General features: G+C 51.7%; 1 protein-coding gene across 16 annotated transcripts in view; it reads right to left on the bottom strand.

Annotated features, from left to right (window-relative positions):
• The window catches only part of JAKMIP1 (janus kinase and microtubule interacting protein 1), a 70,590-nt gene that overhangs the window by 3,102 nt on the left and 51,917 nt on the right, over nt 1-15,571 (bottom strand). For 13 of the 16 annotated variants that reach the window (XM_061191205.1, XM_061191206.1, XM_061191208.1 and 10 more), the window contains 4 exons: nt 14,135-14,203; nt 12,654-12,731; nt 9,618-9,821; nt 2,631-2,663 (listed from right to left, as the gene is read on the bottom strand). In XM_061191205.1, coding sequence (XP_061047188.1) covers nt 2,631-2,663; nt 9,618-9,821; nt 12,654-12,731; nt 14,135-14,203 — 384 coding nt within the window. Of the gene's footprint in view, nt 1-2,630; nt 2,664-9,617; nt 9,822-12,653; nt 12,732-14,134; nt 14,204-15,571 lie in introns of those variants that run through there. The other 3 variants (XM_061191211.1, XM_061191217.1, XM_061191204.1) reach the window with 2 other exon arrangements.

The following is a 15,571-nucleotide window of genomic DNA, read 5'->3' as shown; positions in this document are numbered from 1 at the left end:
CCCGGGGAAACAGGAACAGTTGATCACCTACCTGGCTCTGCGCCTGCCGAATGCCCCTAGGGGTGCACACCAAGCCTCGGTGGTTTATCAATCCGTTCCTTCCAGTTCCACGCAGCATCCCACCCAGGGGGTCTGGTAAGTACAACCCTTTCCAGTTTGTCATGTGTCCAGTAGCACTTCAACGCCCCTCAAGGGCTGATACCCATGGACAGCTGCCTAGCTGGCTACAGCCTTGCCAGTCCTGAATGCACATGGAGACCTCACTCCTCTGGAGAACGCTGTCGGGCTGAAGGGCGGCGACTCAGGTCAGCCCGAATTAAGCATGTGGACCCATCATCAGTCCGGAGAAGCCTTCTGTCCAGGTTGTCAAACTCAGATCAGCATCACCTGGAGGCCCTGCGGATCCCAGGAGCCCTGCCCCAGAGTTTCTGACTCAGCGGTTCAGGGTGGGACCTGAGAAGCTGTATTCCCCACAGGTCCCCAGGTGATGCGGACGCTGCTGGTCGGGGGACCCCACTCCGAGAACCACCACTGTGGGCACATTCACCCACTCGGCAAATATGGCTCAATATGCCCGGGGCCTCGAAGAGTTTGTGGTCCCATCAGGTTCAGACAATGGTATTACGCAAATACGTAGATGGTGCCCTGGATGAATACAGATGTCACGGAGAAAGTCGAGCAGGGGTAGGGAAGGAATGGGGTGCTATTTCATATGGGTGCTCAGGGAAGATCACACTTGAGCAGAGGTGAGGGGGGTAAGGAGTTGAAGTGTGGGCCGGGGGGTCCAGAGGAAACACAAAACCCAGCCCACTGTGGTTTTCCAGACGCCAAAGAGGGAAGGGAACTCCAGGCAGAAGGAATGGTGTGTGTGTGCAGGCAGCTGGGAGTGCAGGGGGGCAGAGCTCAGAGGGTCTGGAATGTCCCGATGAGGAGCTTGCAGATTTGGGGGTGTCATGGAGAACTCGTGAAGGATTTCAAGTAAGGAAATAATGAGATTTTGATTTTGGAAAGATCACACTGGCAGCAAAACAGAAGATGGACTGGCACGGAAGAGAGATGAAAAATACTTCTGCTCTCAGATATGTGACCTTGGGCAAGTAGTTCAGCCTCTCTGGCCTTGGTTTCCTTATCTGTAAATTGGGGGTAATAGTGTTGCCCACATCTGAGGATTTAGCAAGTGCATCTGTGCAAAGTACTTATAGCAAAGTCGGCAGAGAGTACGTGCTCTATAAAGGATGAGAAACCCAGTATGTTTCTAATTCTCTTCCACCTGAGGGAGACTGTGACCGCCCTCCAGAGACCCCCTTGCAAGGCGGGCAGGCAGAGAGCATCTGAGAATGAGCACAGAACTCGGCTAGACCCTTGCTTGGATCCCGGGCCCCAAATTTACCAGCGGGTGGACTTTGGAGAGTCATGTAATCCAATAATCTCTCTGTGTGGAATGCCTCTTCTGTAATAACTGCACAGTGACCCTGTGACCCTGGGGGTGAAATGGGGACCTGGGGGAAAGTGCCTTGTAAATCACAATGCCACGTGGAGGGAGGACAATGCTTTACAGCTTTCGAAGGATTTGCAAAAATCTCCCAGGAACAACTACTTCTGGGCTTTAAAAATCAGCCTGAGTCCATTTGTATCATTTTTTTAGATTCCAAATATAAGTGATATCATATGATATTTATTTTTCTCTGATTTACTTAGTATGATAATCTCTAGGTCCATCCTTGTTGCTGCAAATGGCATTATTTCATTCTTTTTTATGGCTGAGTAATATTCCATTGTATATATGTACCACATCTTCTTTATCCATTAATCAGTTGATGGACATTTAGGTTGCTTCCATGTCTTGGCTATTGTAAACAGTGCTGCTATGAACATTGGGGTCATGTATCTTTTCAAAGTACGGTTTTCTCTGGATATATGCCCAGGAGTGGGATTGCTGGATCATATGGTAGCTCTATTTTTAGTTTTTTTGAGGAACCTCCATACTGTTCTCCATAGTGGCTGTACAATTTACATTCCCACTAACAGTGTAGGAGGGCTCCCTTTTCTCCACACCCCCTCCAGCATTTATTGTATGTAGACTTTTTAATGATGGCCATTCTGACCAGTGTGAGGTGGTACCTCACTGTAGTTTTGATTTGCATTTCTCTAATAATTAGTGATGTTAAGCATCTTTTCATGTGCTTTTTGACCATCTGTATGTCTTCTTTGGAGAAATGTCTATTTAGATCTTCTGCCCATTTTTTGTACTTATTTACAAAACAGAAACAGACTCACAGACTTTGAAAACAAACTTATGGTTACCAAAAGGGAAAGATGGGGGGGAAGGGATAAATTAGGAGTTTGGGATTAACATAAACACACTAATATATATAAAATAGATCATCAACAAGGACCTACTGTATAGCACAGGGAACTCTACTCAATATTCTGTAATAACCTATATGGGAAAAAAATCTGAAAAAAATGGATATATGTATATGTATAATTGAATCACTTTGCTGTACACCTGAAACTAATACAACATTGTAAATCAACTATGCCCCAATATAAAATTTTTTAAAAAGATTAAGTGAAAAAAAAGTAAATAAATATTTTTATTTAAAAAAATCAGCCTGAGAAGCTGATTCTCATTCTAGTCTTTCCTGAATTTTTTTTAATAACTAGGGTCAGTGTCTCATCCAGTCATGGGAGGCTGGAAGGGGCAGTGCTTAAGAGCTTTGTCATCTGATGACATGGGTTCACATCCCAGCTCTGCCACTTCCTGGCTGTGTGACCTTGGGCAAGTTGCTTACCCTCTCTGAGAACTCACCTCACCTGTGAAACTGCATCAATGGTTCCCACTCAGAGGGTTGGTGTGACCATCAGTGAACCAACATTTATGGAGCCCCTTCTATGTGCCATCACTGATCTGTCTCCCTGCACTGGAATATAAGCTTCATGAGAGCAAGTGCTGTATCCCCAGCACCTAGAACAGAGCCTGGTATGTAGATGTTAGAAAAATTGCAAATGAAAATGGTGTGACATAGAGCAGGAGAAGCTTGTGAGAGAGGCAGCCAATGCATTTGTAGAGGTGAGCACAGGGCCCAGGAGGCTCAGGGTGTGAGGCTAAGCAACCCGGACTTCATCTTCTGGGCACGGGGGAGCCAGGGAGGGTCTTTGGGGAGGGGTGGTGTTATGCCGTGTTAGGAAGGCTTCTGCGGTGCAATGGATGGATTGGCAGGGAGAGGGGCAGTGAGGGGTGAGGGTGGTACTGCAATTGCTTGTGGTCCCAGCAGATATCTGTGGTGCAGGCCAGCTGGTGCTGGGGAATAAAACCTGGCGAGGGAGAGGACAAAGCAAGTTTATATGAGTGGATCAACTCCAATCTTCACTCCGGGAGAACATTTTGCAAATGTGCAGAATCATTCTGTTGGGAAAGGTACCATGGGCTGATTGATTTTTTTCCTGCACCCACTTTTCCCCTTACTTAATAGGGCTTGAAAACTGAAATGCCCGCTGGGGCCAAGCTGATGACGTCACATCACTGCATCCCATGGGCCAAATGCAGGCAAAACGGACAGGGGCCATCCAGGGCAAACTGGGACACATTCTTCCCATCAACGCAGGCAGCTGGTGCTCCAGGCCAGGTCAGATACAGCTGAGTGCTGCCAGAATGCCTGGCAGTGCTGTGCTGTGTTGTGTTGTGTGTGTGTTGTACTATGTTGTGTTGTGTGTGCTGTACTGTGTTGTGCTGTGTGTGCTGTGTCATGTGTGTGCTGTGCTGTGTTCTGAAAGTTGTGTGTTGTGTGTGCTGTGAGTTGTGTGCGATATGTACTGTGTTGTGCATTGTGTGTGCTGTGCCGTGTTTTGTATGCTGTGTTGTGTTGTGTGTGCTGTGTGTTGTGTGTTATATGTATTGTGTTGTGCATTGTGTGCGTCGTGCCGTGTTGTGTTGCATATGCTGTGTTGTGTTGTGTGTGCTTTGTGTTGTGTGTTATATGTATTGTGTTGTGCATTGTGTGTGCTGTGTTGTGTTGCATATGCTGTGTTGTGCTGTGTGTGCTGTGAGTTGTGTGTTATATGTATTGTGTTGTGCATTGTGTGTGCTGTGTTGCGTATTCTGTGTTGTGTTGTGTGTGCTGTGAGTTGTGTGTTATATGTATTGTGTTGTGCATTGTGTGTGCTGTGTTGTGTATTCTGTGTTGTGTTGTGTGTGCTGTGTGTTGTGTGTGGTGCGTGCTGTGTTGTGCCGCTGTGCTGTGCTTGCACTCAGCATTGTTCTGGGCGCTGGGACACGGCAGCTGCCCTGCCCTCAGAGCCTCGTGGGGAGACAGACAGTCAGCAAAGACCAGGCAGTGAGAAGTGACGGGAAGAAAAGTAAATCAGGGGAGCAGCTGGTTGAGCAAGGCCACGGGGCAGCCGCTCTCGGGTGACATTTGAGGAATGCATCCCCGGCAGGGGCACAGCAGATGCAAGGCTGGATCTGGGCACAAGGGCTGGGGTGACACGGGGCCGGAGCGCACGCACCTGGGATCTTCTTCCAAGAATGAAGGGAAGACTTGGGGGGTTTCGGGCAGGGCCCATTCCTTCCCACCCTCAGGTGTCCATGTCGAGGTCCCCCCACCAGCAGGGCTCTCCCTGGCTCCCAGCCCCCCCGCCACGGCCACCCCCTGCCCAGGGCCTGCCTCTGTGTTCACTATACCAGGTGTGAGCTCTACAAGGCCAAGGGCATCTCGCTCTCCCTCCTCCCAGTCCTGGAGCACAGCCTGGACCACACTTGCCTGATCAGCAGGTGCTGGGGACTCCAGCAGGGGTCTTGTTACTGTGAGTGACAGAACCTGCAGCGGAGGCCAGGCTGGGTGGGAAAGGCCCAGGGCAGCGGGTAGGAGCTGACACCTGTCCAGGGCTTAATTCATGGCAGGTTCTCTTCCAAATGCTTCACAGAAATTCTCCATTGACCTCAACCCTTGAGATGTGTGCTGGCAGTGTCCCCATTCTGCAGATGAGGACACCCACCCGAGGCTCACAGAGCTGAAGTACCTTGTCTCAGGTTACACTGGGTGGGGCCGGGGGGGATTTGAATCCAGACCTGTCTGACCCAAGACCCTGTGCTACTAATGCCACATCGTAGCTCTCCATTCGTAGCTTTAAAATGCTGTTTTTTATGTTCCTGGAGGGGAAAAAAATCACTGTGATGCACGTTTGAAATTCTCAGGCTCCTAACGCCCTTCTCCCATTGGAAATGTGGCTTCTTCAAAATTATTTTTTTTAATGCCAGATTTCTGGACACTCTATCAAATTCAGGACAAACACTTGCCAAAATCAAATAGTAAACCTCAGGGAATTAGTATGACGTGAACTCAGAACTGGCCCCTAGTGGAATGGCCACTGCTTCCTAAAGGCGGGTTGGCCTTAATCAAGTTGTTTTGGCCCCTGGGCCTCTGTTTCCCATCAATTAAACTGGGTCGAACACTTAGATAGCCAAGAGTTTTACAAGTCATGTGATACTCTACAAACTGGGGTTTTAACAATGCTCATTACAACTATTGTTTCGGGTTGACGGTCTCTTTTAAAAATCCTGTATGTGGTGGGAACTGCTTTTGAAAACTACAGCTGATGAACAATGTAAACATTTTCTCCAGCATAATAAGCCTGTTCCCACCTCAGGGCCTTTGTACTTGCTGTTCTCTCTTCAAATAGCTGAATGGCTCACCTCTCGCATCATTTTAGCCTCAAGTCTCACCGTTTCTGATATCTATGTGCATGTTGCTTGTTTCCCCTCAGTGAGATATGAAAAGACACCCTCCAGGAAAGCAGGGACTTTGCCCACCGCTCCATCTCCAGCGGCCAGACCTGTGCCCAGCACATGATTGGTGCCCAGTGATAAGCTGTTGAATGAAAGCTCAAGACAGGAGGGTCTCTCTGTCCCCAGCATCATGCTGTCATGGGGCTTGTTGTAAGGGAAGTCTCTCTACCCAGGCATCACCTGGATGAACCAAATCCAGCCCATTCCTTTAAAGGAAACACGCAGTAAAACAGATGTACTCTGAACTCTGAGCATCTTTTGCGAAGGCACTGAGATGCTGGCTGGGGCTCCTGCTTCTTGCTGCTATTACACGTGTGATGCTGGGCTGGGAGAAGGGGGAGCAAGAATCTGTGAACGTCATGGCATCATCGGTTACATCTGTGCCACACGGGGAGAATTTGGCCAAGCATTTCTGCCTACAGGGTGACACAGGACCCTTAAGACAAAGCCTGGAGCTGGAGCTGCTCCGAACCACCCACGAATAACAGGAGGCCAGGAGGGTGTAGCCCTGCTGACAGTTCCAGAGCTGAGCCCAGAGAAGGGAGGAGGTGGAACCTTTCCCCTGGATTCTGTGGCATGATGTGATGGAGGAGGGGCTCACCTGAGCTGAGTCAGGGAAGAAGGCATGAGAACTCATTTCCTTACAAAGCCAAAAATGTAACGGGAACCCTGCTATGGACTGAATTGGGACCCCTCTAAATTCTTATATTGAAGCCCTAATGAGGTCATAGGTGGGGCCCTAATCTGGTAGGATTGGTGGTCTTATAAGAAAAGGACAATCTCTCTCCCTCCCATCTTTGCCCCAATCTGCCCCCTGCATCCCCCTTGCCATGTGGGGTCACAGAGAGAAGGTGGCCGTCTGCAAACCAGGAAGAGAGCCTTCACCAGCAACCCAATCAGCCAGGCCTTGATTTTGGATATCCAGCCTCTGTTGTTTAAGCCATGCAGTCTGTAGTATTTTGTTATGGCAGCCCAAGTAAACTAATACAGACATTTACACCCTTCTCTAATTCACAGCCATGTATCTCTCAGACTAACTAGCATTTAACAACTTAACTTGCACAGAAATCTCCTGGCAATCTTGTAGACACAGAATCCTATTCACTAGGTCTGGGGTGGGCCCTGAGAGTCTGCATTTCTAAGAGCTCCCAGGAGATACTCCATGGACCACACTTTGAGTAGCCAGGGTGGACAGAACAGAACGCAGCCTCGGGTGTCAACATCCACGTTTGTAATTATATAAAGAGAGTCCTCCTTTTACTAGACACCTCCCAGGCACCAGGCACTCACTAACTGATTTGCATGTCCTATATCATTAATGCCTCAGAGTGATATATCATCTGTCATTGGTATTGGCTAACAGACGCATATCAGTGTATATTAATGAGAGTGAGGGCGGCCTTCATTTTCAGTGGGAGGAAGAGTATCTACCATTTACCCTCAGCAGAATTCTCAACTGATTTGAAAATGTTCCAGAGATAAAGGAAAAGCAGCTCCCAGCCCTGGCTCAAGCTCTTAGTCAACTTTCCCCATGCTTAGGTACATGCAATTTACTAGGCAGGCCAAGAGAAATGTAAAAGGAAGTGATTGGTCCCATATGATCTTACACAAACACTCCAAAACACTTGTATTTTAAATGATTTTCTTCTTTAAGGGAGCCTAGTCCTCAATCGGCCACACAGCCAGCATGGCTTGCTTTCTGCTTTTTTTTTTTAATCACCTGAGTCCCTTTTTCTCTAAGTATGTGGGACACGGTGCTTTTCAGGGAGTCACGGCCACATGCGGCATTGCCCTTTGTCTTTAGGGTGTGCTCACTGGCTCATCCATCATACGTTCTGGACTTAGGCTATAACCAGCACCTTCGTGAGATCTGGGTCCTCAGGTGGGCAATGACTTTTTGGTTCAAATGCACAAATGCTCTGCTTTGAGCTGGATTTGCTGAACACGAAATCAACCCCTTCATTCACACTCAGTTGGCAAGTCCTGCAAACGACACCCAGTGCTGGGCACTAGCTAAGCCAGCACCCAGCTCCTAGCCTGGTCTGGCCCTGGTCCTGCTACACCTACTCACAGTCTACACTTGGCAATAATAACACTGCCTACACTTACTGAGAGCACTTTCCATGTAATAGTTCACTTAAATCTTACAGCATCCCAGTGAGTAAGCATTATTACCATCTCTGGAAAGTGAGACCCAGAGAGGTTAAGTCACTTGTCCAAAGCCGCACAGCCAATAAGTGGGAAAACAGGGTGCAAAGCCAGGCTGTCTGGTCCCAGGGTCTGTTTTTTCAACCACTGCTACCCCAGCTGACCACCCCTGCTCTGCTGCTGTCTGAAACACTGCTCCCCCAATGGTCACCTGGCTTCTTCCTATTTACCTTCAAAACCTCGCTCAGCTGGGCCCTCCATCGGGACCTTCACAGCTTGCCCTGGGAAGGGACCTCCCTGCACCCCCGGCACTTTGTGCGCACTGACTGAAGAGCCCCAGTCATGCTAGATGCTTGGGATCTGTCCCGTGGGGTGCGGCCACCTCAGGGGACTTTTCACTAGCAATGTGACCATAACGGAGATGGTTCAGTGACAGTGTCCTTGTCACACCCCGTCCATGCTTTTCCCTTCTCTCCCCTCCATCTCCATCCTCTCCCTCCTGGTGTCCCCAGCATTCCTAGCATGTGCCAGACATCACACCGGCTCAGGAGCTATGCCCATCAGAGCCAGGTCACTCAGGAGCTGGCGAGCAGATCACACTGGCACAGAGGGGGCAGTGCGGGAGCCCAGGTGGAGGGTCGCGGGGGATGCCCGAAGTCCTTTCACCCAAATCAAGTGTGGAATGAAGAGTTCGCCGTCATAACCTCCAGTTACCCTTTCCCCCTTCATCACGGCCCTTTCAGTCCTCAACCCAATGCAGTTGGCTGTGCCCCCCACACCCCTTCCTCAAACCCACCAGGGATCTTTGCTTCTCAGTCCTAATGGGGGCTTCCGCTGCTTCGGACACAGCTCTCTACCTGCTCCTTCTTCCAATTCTCTGTCTCTGTCTCTGTCTCTCTCCTTCTGTGACATCGACCCCCACTGGTTATCTAGATCCTTCCTCACAGACAGGATTCCTTATGAGCTGTGTGACCTTTAGGCACATGAGTTAACCTTCCTGAGCCTCAGTTTTCTCATCAGGGAAATGGACATAATCATCCCACCCGCAGGAGTGCCATGAGGTAAAGGATCTAAAACAGTGAGTGCCCAATGAATGCCAGATCTACTGCTGCCTCCTCATCTTCGTCCCCATCACGAGTCCTGGGAAGCTGGTCCCCGTGCACTCAGCAGCACATGACGTTCGCACAGGACCCCAAATACATTTAGGAATACATTTAGGTTTTCAGAGGTAACAACTAATACAGCTTCCAGGTCCAGTCCTCGAAGTAGCCGTCATCACGAGATCAGCCCCAAAGCAAACCGTCCAGCCCGTGCCTCCTGGTTACAAGAACCTGAGTTTAAACAGAACACAGATGCTGGAGGAAGAGGGGATGCCTTGCTTTGGTTTGTGTTACCATTTAGCAGGGGTGGGGACTGTGTTGTTTAAGTGTATGATTAGAAACAGTTGGCGGTATAGTGGGCCCGGGAGCCCCGCGTCTCCCCATCACCGAGGATTCACCTGTGGGCTATGAGGGCGTCCACGGGAAGACGTCCCTGCTTCACGGAAACTTGATTTCCTGCCAGCTCTCCATCGAATGTGCCCGTCAGAGGTGTCAGTGTGCCGACAGGGGACAGGAGGGTGGAGAAGCGGGGATGGTGGCCAATGGTGGCCAGTGGCGCCCAGCTGGGCCCCTGCCCCTACCTGCTGGGCCTGCTGCAGCAGCTCCATGCGTTCCCGCAGGATCTGGCTGTCAAACTCCCGGCTCTGCCGCAGGATCTGCCTGCGCAGCTTCTCCACGGCGGCCTGCAGGTCCTCCCGCTGGCCCTCGCTCAGCGCCTCGCTGGCCCGCCGCCCGGGCTCCTGCTGCAGCGCATCGTACAGCGTGGCCTCCAGCTCCTGGATTTTCTGAGCGGCCCAAATCACACAGACAGTGGGAGGTCACAGGTGGGTGGACGGGAACCCCTAGGATACTGCAGCCGAGCGAGGCCCAGCTGGGGGATCTTGGGCAGGGAGGGGAGGCATGCAGGGGCCGAGCAGAGCGGCCAGCGGTCTCGGGGGTGGGCATGGGGGCGAGGGAGCCCCTTTCAGCCCTGTGCACACGGTTTTGAGAACACTTCTTAACTCTATTCAATCAAGACACCCTACTCTGTACAGGAGGGGACTAGGGCAATAAGAAGAAATAATCATAACCGCCCCTTAAGATGTGTGATTCAAAGAGAGGTTTGACTCGACTGGGCTTTATTTTTGTCTTTGGCTTCCAATTTACTGCCTCCAGCTTGGGAACAAATCTCCCTTTTTATCTCGAGTAGCGTGGAAAATGTGTCCCAAATTGCACGCACTTGGCATTCAGCTGCCTAGTTAGAAAAGCAATTTCAACCCCAAGCAAATGGGGACAGTGTCCTCATTGCTCTCTCCTCCCCCTGAAAAGCAAGACACCCCTGGTTAGCAAAGCACATGAGAGGTTAGTAGCCAGTGGAGGAGATCCTTGGGAAAGCTCAGAGTTTTCATCATGAGAGGGAAGTTATTTCTTTTCAGCCTCACGGCGAGACACTTTAATACATTTACCTTATGGGAATATCTAGGGACAAAAGAGAGAAGTATCTCCTTCTCTGCCATCCTAAATCCCCACCCACGTCCCTTGCTAGGAACAGCTCTTTCTCTTCCAAAGATGCTATAGACCAATCATCCGTTTTAATGGAAATTGCTGTGAAGACGCAGGAGGAGGTTTGAAGCAGTGGGTCAACACGGGCGGCCCTCTGTGCCTGTGGCCACCTGCTCCTGCAGCCTCCCCAGCTTCAGCATGGCTGTGCTAACCCCCCCAAGGGAATTCCAGGCCCATCAGACCGATCTGAGCCAGCAGGCATCAAATTCCCCTCTCCTGCCCCCAGTTGTCGCCCCTGGGAAACTAGAAGGTGGGAATCTGTCCACTGACACAGCCAAGGGGTCCACATGGAGCGGGAGCTTGCCTGTGCCTGCTGGCTGCCCCCTCCCCCTTCAGCAGCTGAGCTCCTAGGAGACCCGCATGTGGCCAGCTTCCAGCCAGGACCCCACCACCCAATTCTGGAAGCTCCACTGTGGCCCTGCACCATCCCACTCAGCTCAACGACAAAGGAACACAGGTATGACTCTGGCACCTGCTGTGCTCCCTTCTGCCTGCGGCCGCGGCACTGCCACCCTCTGGAGCATTTTTCTTCCCTGACTGTTCAGGTCAGCCTAGCGCTGATCACAACTCCAATCTCGTCATGTGCCCGAAATCCCACTTGAGGCTTTGGAATATTCTTTGGGTAAGAACGTCGTTTCTACCCAGTGGCAGGATCAGCACGCCCGGGGGCCTCCTCTGTAGAACCTGGACTCAGGGTCCCCCAGGGCCTTTCTGCACATGGCACTTAGAGAGCCAAAGGCGGACACCCAGTTTTCCAAAGTGCGTTGGGAAACACCAGTCTTGCAAGATGTCCCTTGAAAGAGGGCCCCAAGAGCCACTGAACTTGGACACGGCTTGCTCTGTTCCTCTTGAAGTCTCAGCCCATCCTTTAGGATCCAAGAAGTCCTCAGAGTTTTCCAAACTTACTCTCCTGCAGCCACCCCCTCCTTTTCTGGCTGTAAGTTTCTATGTTATCTCCTGAAATCGCATTCCTCAGAACCTTCTGGGGAAGGCCAGGGAAGGACAGAGGTGGTGTACAGTGCAGCAGCAAAGGGTGCTTGCAAAAGGACGGAGAATGGACAGAATCAAGGAAAACCCAAAAAAGGGAAAGAGGGAAGAAAAGGGTGAGTATGCTTTCATTTCTAAATTGCCCGTAACAGCGCGTGCCCAGAAGTAAGAACTGGATGGGAAAATGCCACTTCCTGACGAGGCTCAAACCGCCCTGACCTTCTCCATCTGCTGCCCCCTGCCCTGGGGATTCAAGACTCAGAGCCTGGACATGAAGGGTCAAGGGTCACAGTGAGGTGGACCAGCTTCAAGTCCAGAATCTCCCACCTGTGCTAAGCCCAGCGTCCTACTCTCTGTCTTCATGGAGACGGGGATTTTTAGTTATTGATTCTGCATTTCTTAGGTACAAACCCACTTTGTAAAACGATGTTAGCTACAAATGATCTGAGCAAAGCCTTGCTCCAGGCTTTATATACTCACTGCTTCTTCCTGCAAGAGTGGTGTTGAACTCCAAGTGCACTCTGCTGTGGGGACATCCTGGAAATGCCCCCTCAATGCCATAGGAACCAGAGCACGGTCCCACCTCATGTTCATCACCAGGAAGTCCAGAACCAGTTCTGTGACCCAGGCACAATGTTGCACAGGACCTCACAACAAGTAATTCTTGTTCTGATGATCACCCACCCTCCACTCATTGCTTTACCTTTGTTCCTTTGTGACTGTCTCTTTTTGCTATTTATGGGAAAACTTGCTCTGGGCTTTAAGCATAAATAAATATTAATAAGAAATATTAATAAGCAGAAAGTTTCTTTTCCTTCGTCTCAAATGATTACTAGAACTGAGTAAGTATGCCTAAAGAAACCATCAAGCTAACTAAATGGTTTTGAAAAATCATGACTGATTTGGAAAAAGTGACAATTTATCTGTATGGTCATTCGGGTTGAAACCAGTCGAAATGTGGAGATGGCATTGGTATCGCGCCACGCAGCATTTCAAGGACCCCAAATGTGCCGTCAGCCCCCAAAGGAAGAGCAGCCTGTAATGCTGAGTCTGAAGAATCAGAACATCCAACCCACTTCCGGTCCTACCAGGTAAGCCTGGTCGAGGGCTTGCTTCCTGTAGTCTAGCTCCTCCTCCAGGTAGCCCTTCTGCCTGCTGAACAGGTCCTGAAAAAGAGGAGGTGCCCAAGGTCAAGATCAGTGTGAGAACCCATCACCGGGCAGCTCTTCAGAGCCAACCTACTCACACTTGCTGGACAGTGACGGTGTCACCGAGTTGGGGACCTGCCAGGTGCTTGGGTGAGAAGGGATGTCAGGTCTGCCCTGCTTGCTCCTGCGTGAATCCCCAGCAGGAGCCTCGCTGGCCCAGGAGCCTTGATCAAGCCTGTCCCAACTCCTCCCAGCTTCCTTCCTCTCAGGTGTCTGACCTGGTTCCCACGCCCCGGGCTACAGGAATCCTTCTTGATTCCTCTTGTCACATCCTGGTGGACCCTGGATGCGGCTGGTTCTCAGATGTGGTTCTTCCTCCCCACACCAATGGCATCACCCACCTCCTGATTACTCTCACTGCTGTACGCATCCTCCCCACTCTCCAGTCACTCAGTCCCTGAAAGCGTGATGTCTCCGAAACCCAAATCTTTTTTATATTACTGATTGGAGGGTTTCAGGGTTAGAGCTCAGCAGTTGCAGCCACTTGATTTTATAGAGGAGGAAACAGAAGGCCAGAGAGGACCAGTGCCTTGCCCTAGATGCCACAGTTCACTGGTGACAGAGGTGGGACTAGACACCCAGGCCTGGTGATTCAGCCCAAGGCTCTTCCCCCCCAACACTCTGCTTCCAGGCCTTAGGCTCTTCCTTCCTCCTTCTCCTCTCATTTCTACCTAGAAAACTCGATTTGGTCTTTAAAGGCTCAAGAACCATTTCTTCTGGGAAGCCTTCTCTGACATCCCCAGGCTGGGTAAGATGGATCCCGCTGTACACTCACGGCACCTGGTGAAGAGCTGGCATCACTGTTTATCAGGTACCGCGTGTGCCAAGCACTGCGTGAAAATGGGCCATGTGTCCAGTATCTCTCATCCCTATGGCCCAGCGAGGCGGAGATAGGAAACCCCATTAGCAATGAGGAAGCAAAGTCCAGTGTGTCTCCCCCAAACTCATGTCCAAGAAGGGGCAAGTGAAGCCTGGGGCTCCATCTCGGTGTCCCTGAGCCCCTGGTCCAGGTGCCTCCATACCACCAAAGTGCCTCTCCTAATGTTCCCACACTACAGTGCCTCTGCCAGCTCCCGCGCACACATCCCCAAGGGCTTGCAGGCTAGACAAGGCAGGGACCCCGCTATTCATTACTGAACCCCTAATCCTGGCATACTGTCCAGGATAGCAGAGGCTCCAAAAATATGTATCAAGTGAATAACTGAGTGAATGGATGATACTTACACAGAAAAGCAATGAGAGCAAAAGCAAAGTTTAGAAATGCATGCAAATCAATACAAAACACATGCAAAGCCTTACTGGGAAGCGGATTATCTGAGCTCTGTCAACCCCCCTCCCTCCTAGGGGGTTGCATCTTTTACCTTCTCTTTCTCCAAGTCTAGCATCTTCTGGGTCAGGGCCGCCTCCGTTCCCTCTATTTGCTTCAGCCACTGGAAAACAGCAGGGACAGAAGGCACAGCTAGTGAGAACAAGAGCCCATTGGGGGCCGTCCTCCAAGAGGAGGCTCCTGGCCTGGAGGGGGTCCCCATCATGTCCCAAGGTGGTCCTCGAAATGGAATTTCAAAGTCCATCCCGATGTTTCAGCTTTGACAGATGTTAGCTCAGGGATCATGGGTACACACACGTGCCTACGGGCATGCAGGTGGGTGTGGGGTGTGAGCACAGGCAAGCCTGCAAGTAGGGGAGGTTGTGGGTGTGCGTGGTGGATGCATGTGGGAGGCTGGGAGGCTGCGAGTCTGTGCCCTGGGATCCCCGCAGCCAGGCGGGCGAGCCTCCCTGGGTTCTACCCTGCCGAGCGCTGTGCTGGCGGCTTCATGCCTGGGACCTCGTCCGGCCCCCTCATGACCACCCCGTGGAGAAGGTGAAGACATGGCAGCTGAGTTAAGTCACTTGTCCAAGGTCACACAGGTGAGAAGCGGGGATTTTGAACCCAGCCTGCAGGACTGCACCCCTGGAGCCACTGGGGCGTGTCTGAGCAGCCGGGGGCACCGCAGGATGCAGGCGTGAAAGGGGGTCTGGCCATGCAGGGTGTGAGGGCCTGAGAGCACGGGCGGGGGCACCTGCCACGGGCTGGTGATGGGGGTCCATCTGCCTGTTCTCAGGTCTGAGCTGGGGGTGAGCAGGAGGCAGGCAGCTGTTCCTCAGGTATAGGCACGTGGGTGTCTCTTTACGAGGAGCCCACCTGAGAGACAGGGGGAGGTCCACACACCTGGCTAACGCCCTGTGGGGATGCTTTAGGTTTTAGGGGAGTCTGGGGGTGTCAGTTTGACAACATGCGTAAATGTGTACATTCAACCTCCTCGTTGTTAAAGCCAACGGACGACCTCCCTGCCGTGGGCCTGCCTGCCGCCCACCTGTGGACGCGCCCCTTCCCGACGGCCCAGACCCTTTGTCCTCCTCCTCTGGCTGCGGCTGCCCGTCCTGGACTCCTGGCGCCCTCAAAGTCCCCACCCTTGGCTGTCGCCTCTCCTCAGCACTCTCCCGGGGGTTCCACCCTCCCCTATGCTCTCTCCCTCTCTGAAATGTCCCCCTCCAGCCCAGATCTGCCCCACACACCCCGACGCCTCAAGCTCCCTGAGAAAGGGCTTCCCTCGAATGGGAAGAGCCCCAGCTCACCCTGACTGGGAAACTGGGAGCAGCCACGCCTCCTCCCCCTTCACTCCCCAAACGTTGGTTCTACCCCCTCCTATTTCAAAACCCCACCCACCACACTCCACCACCACCACCCAGCGCAGGCCCCCTCTCAGCCCCCAGGCTCACGTTGAACCCCAAATCCCCTTCTGCCCACCAGCCAGCGT

This window comes from Eubalaena glacialis, chromosome 5 (assembly GCF_028564815.1).
Source record: "Eubalaena glacialis isolate mEubGla1 chromosome 5, mEubGla1.1.hap2.+ XY, whole genome shotgun sequence".
NCBI lineage: Eukaryota > Metazoa > Chordata > Mammalia > Artiodactyla > Balaenidae > Eubalaena > Eubalaena glacialis.
Note: the sequence above shows the minus strand (reverse complement) of the source record. Positions and strands in the feature narration are given on the sequence as shown.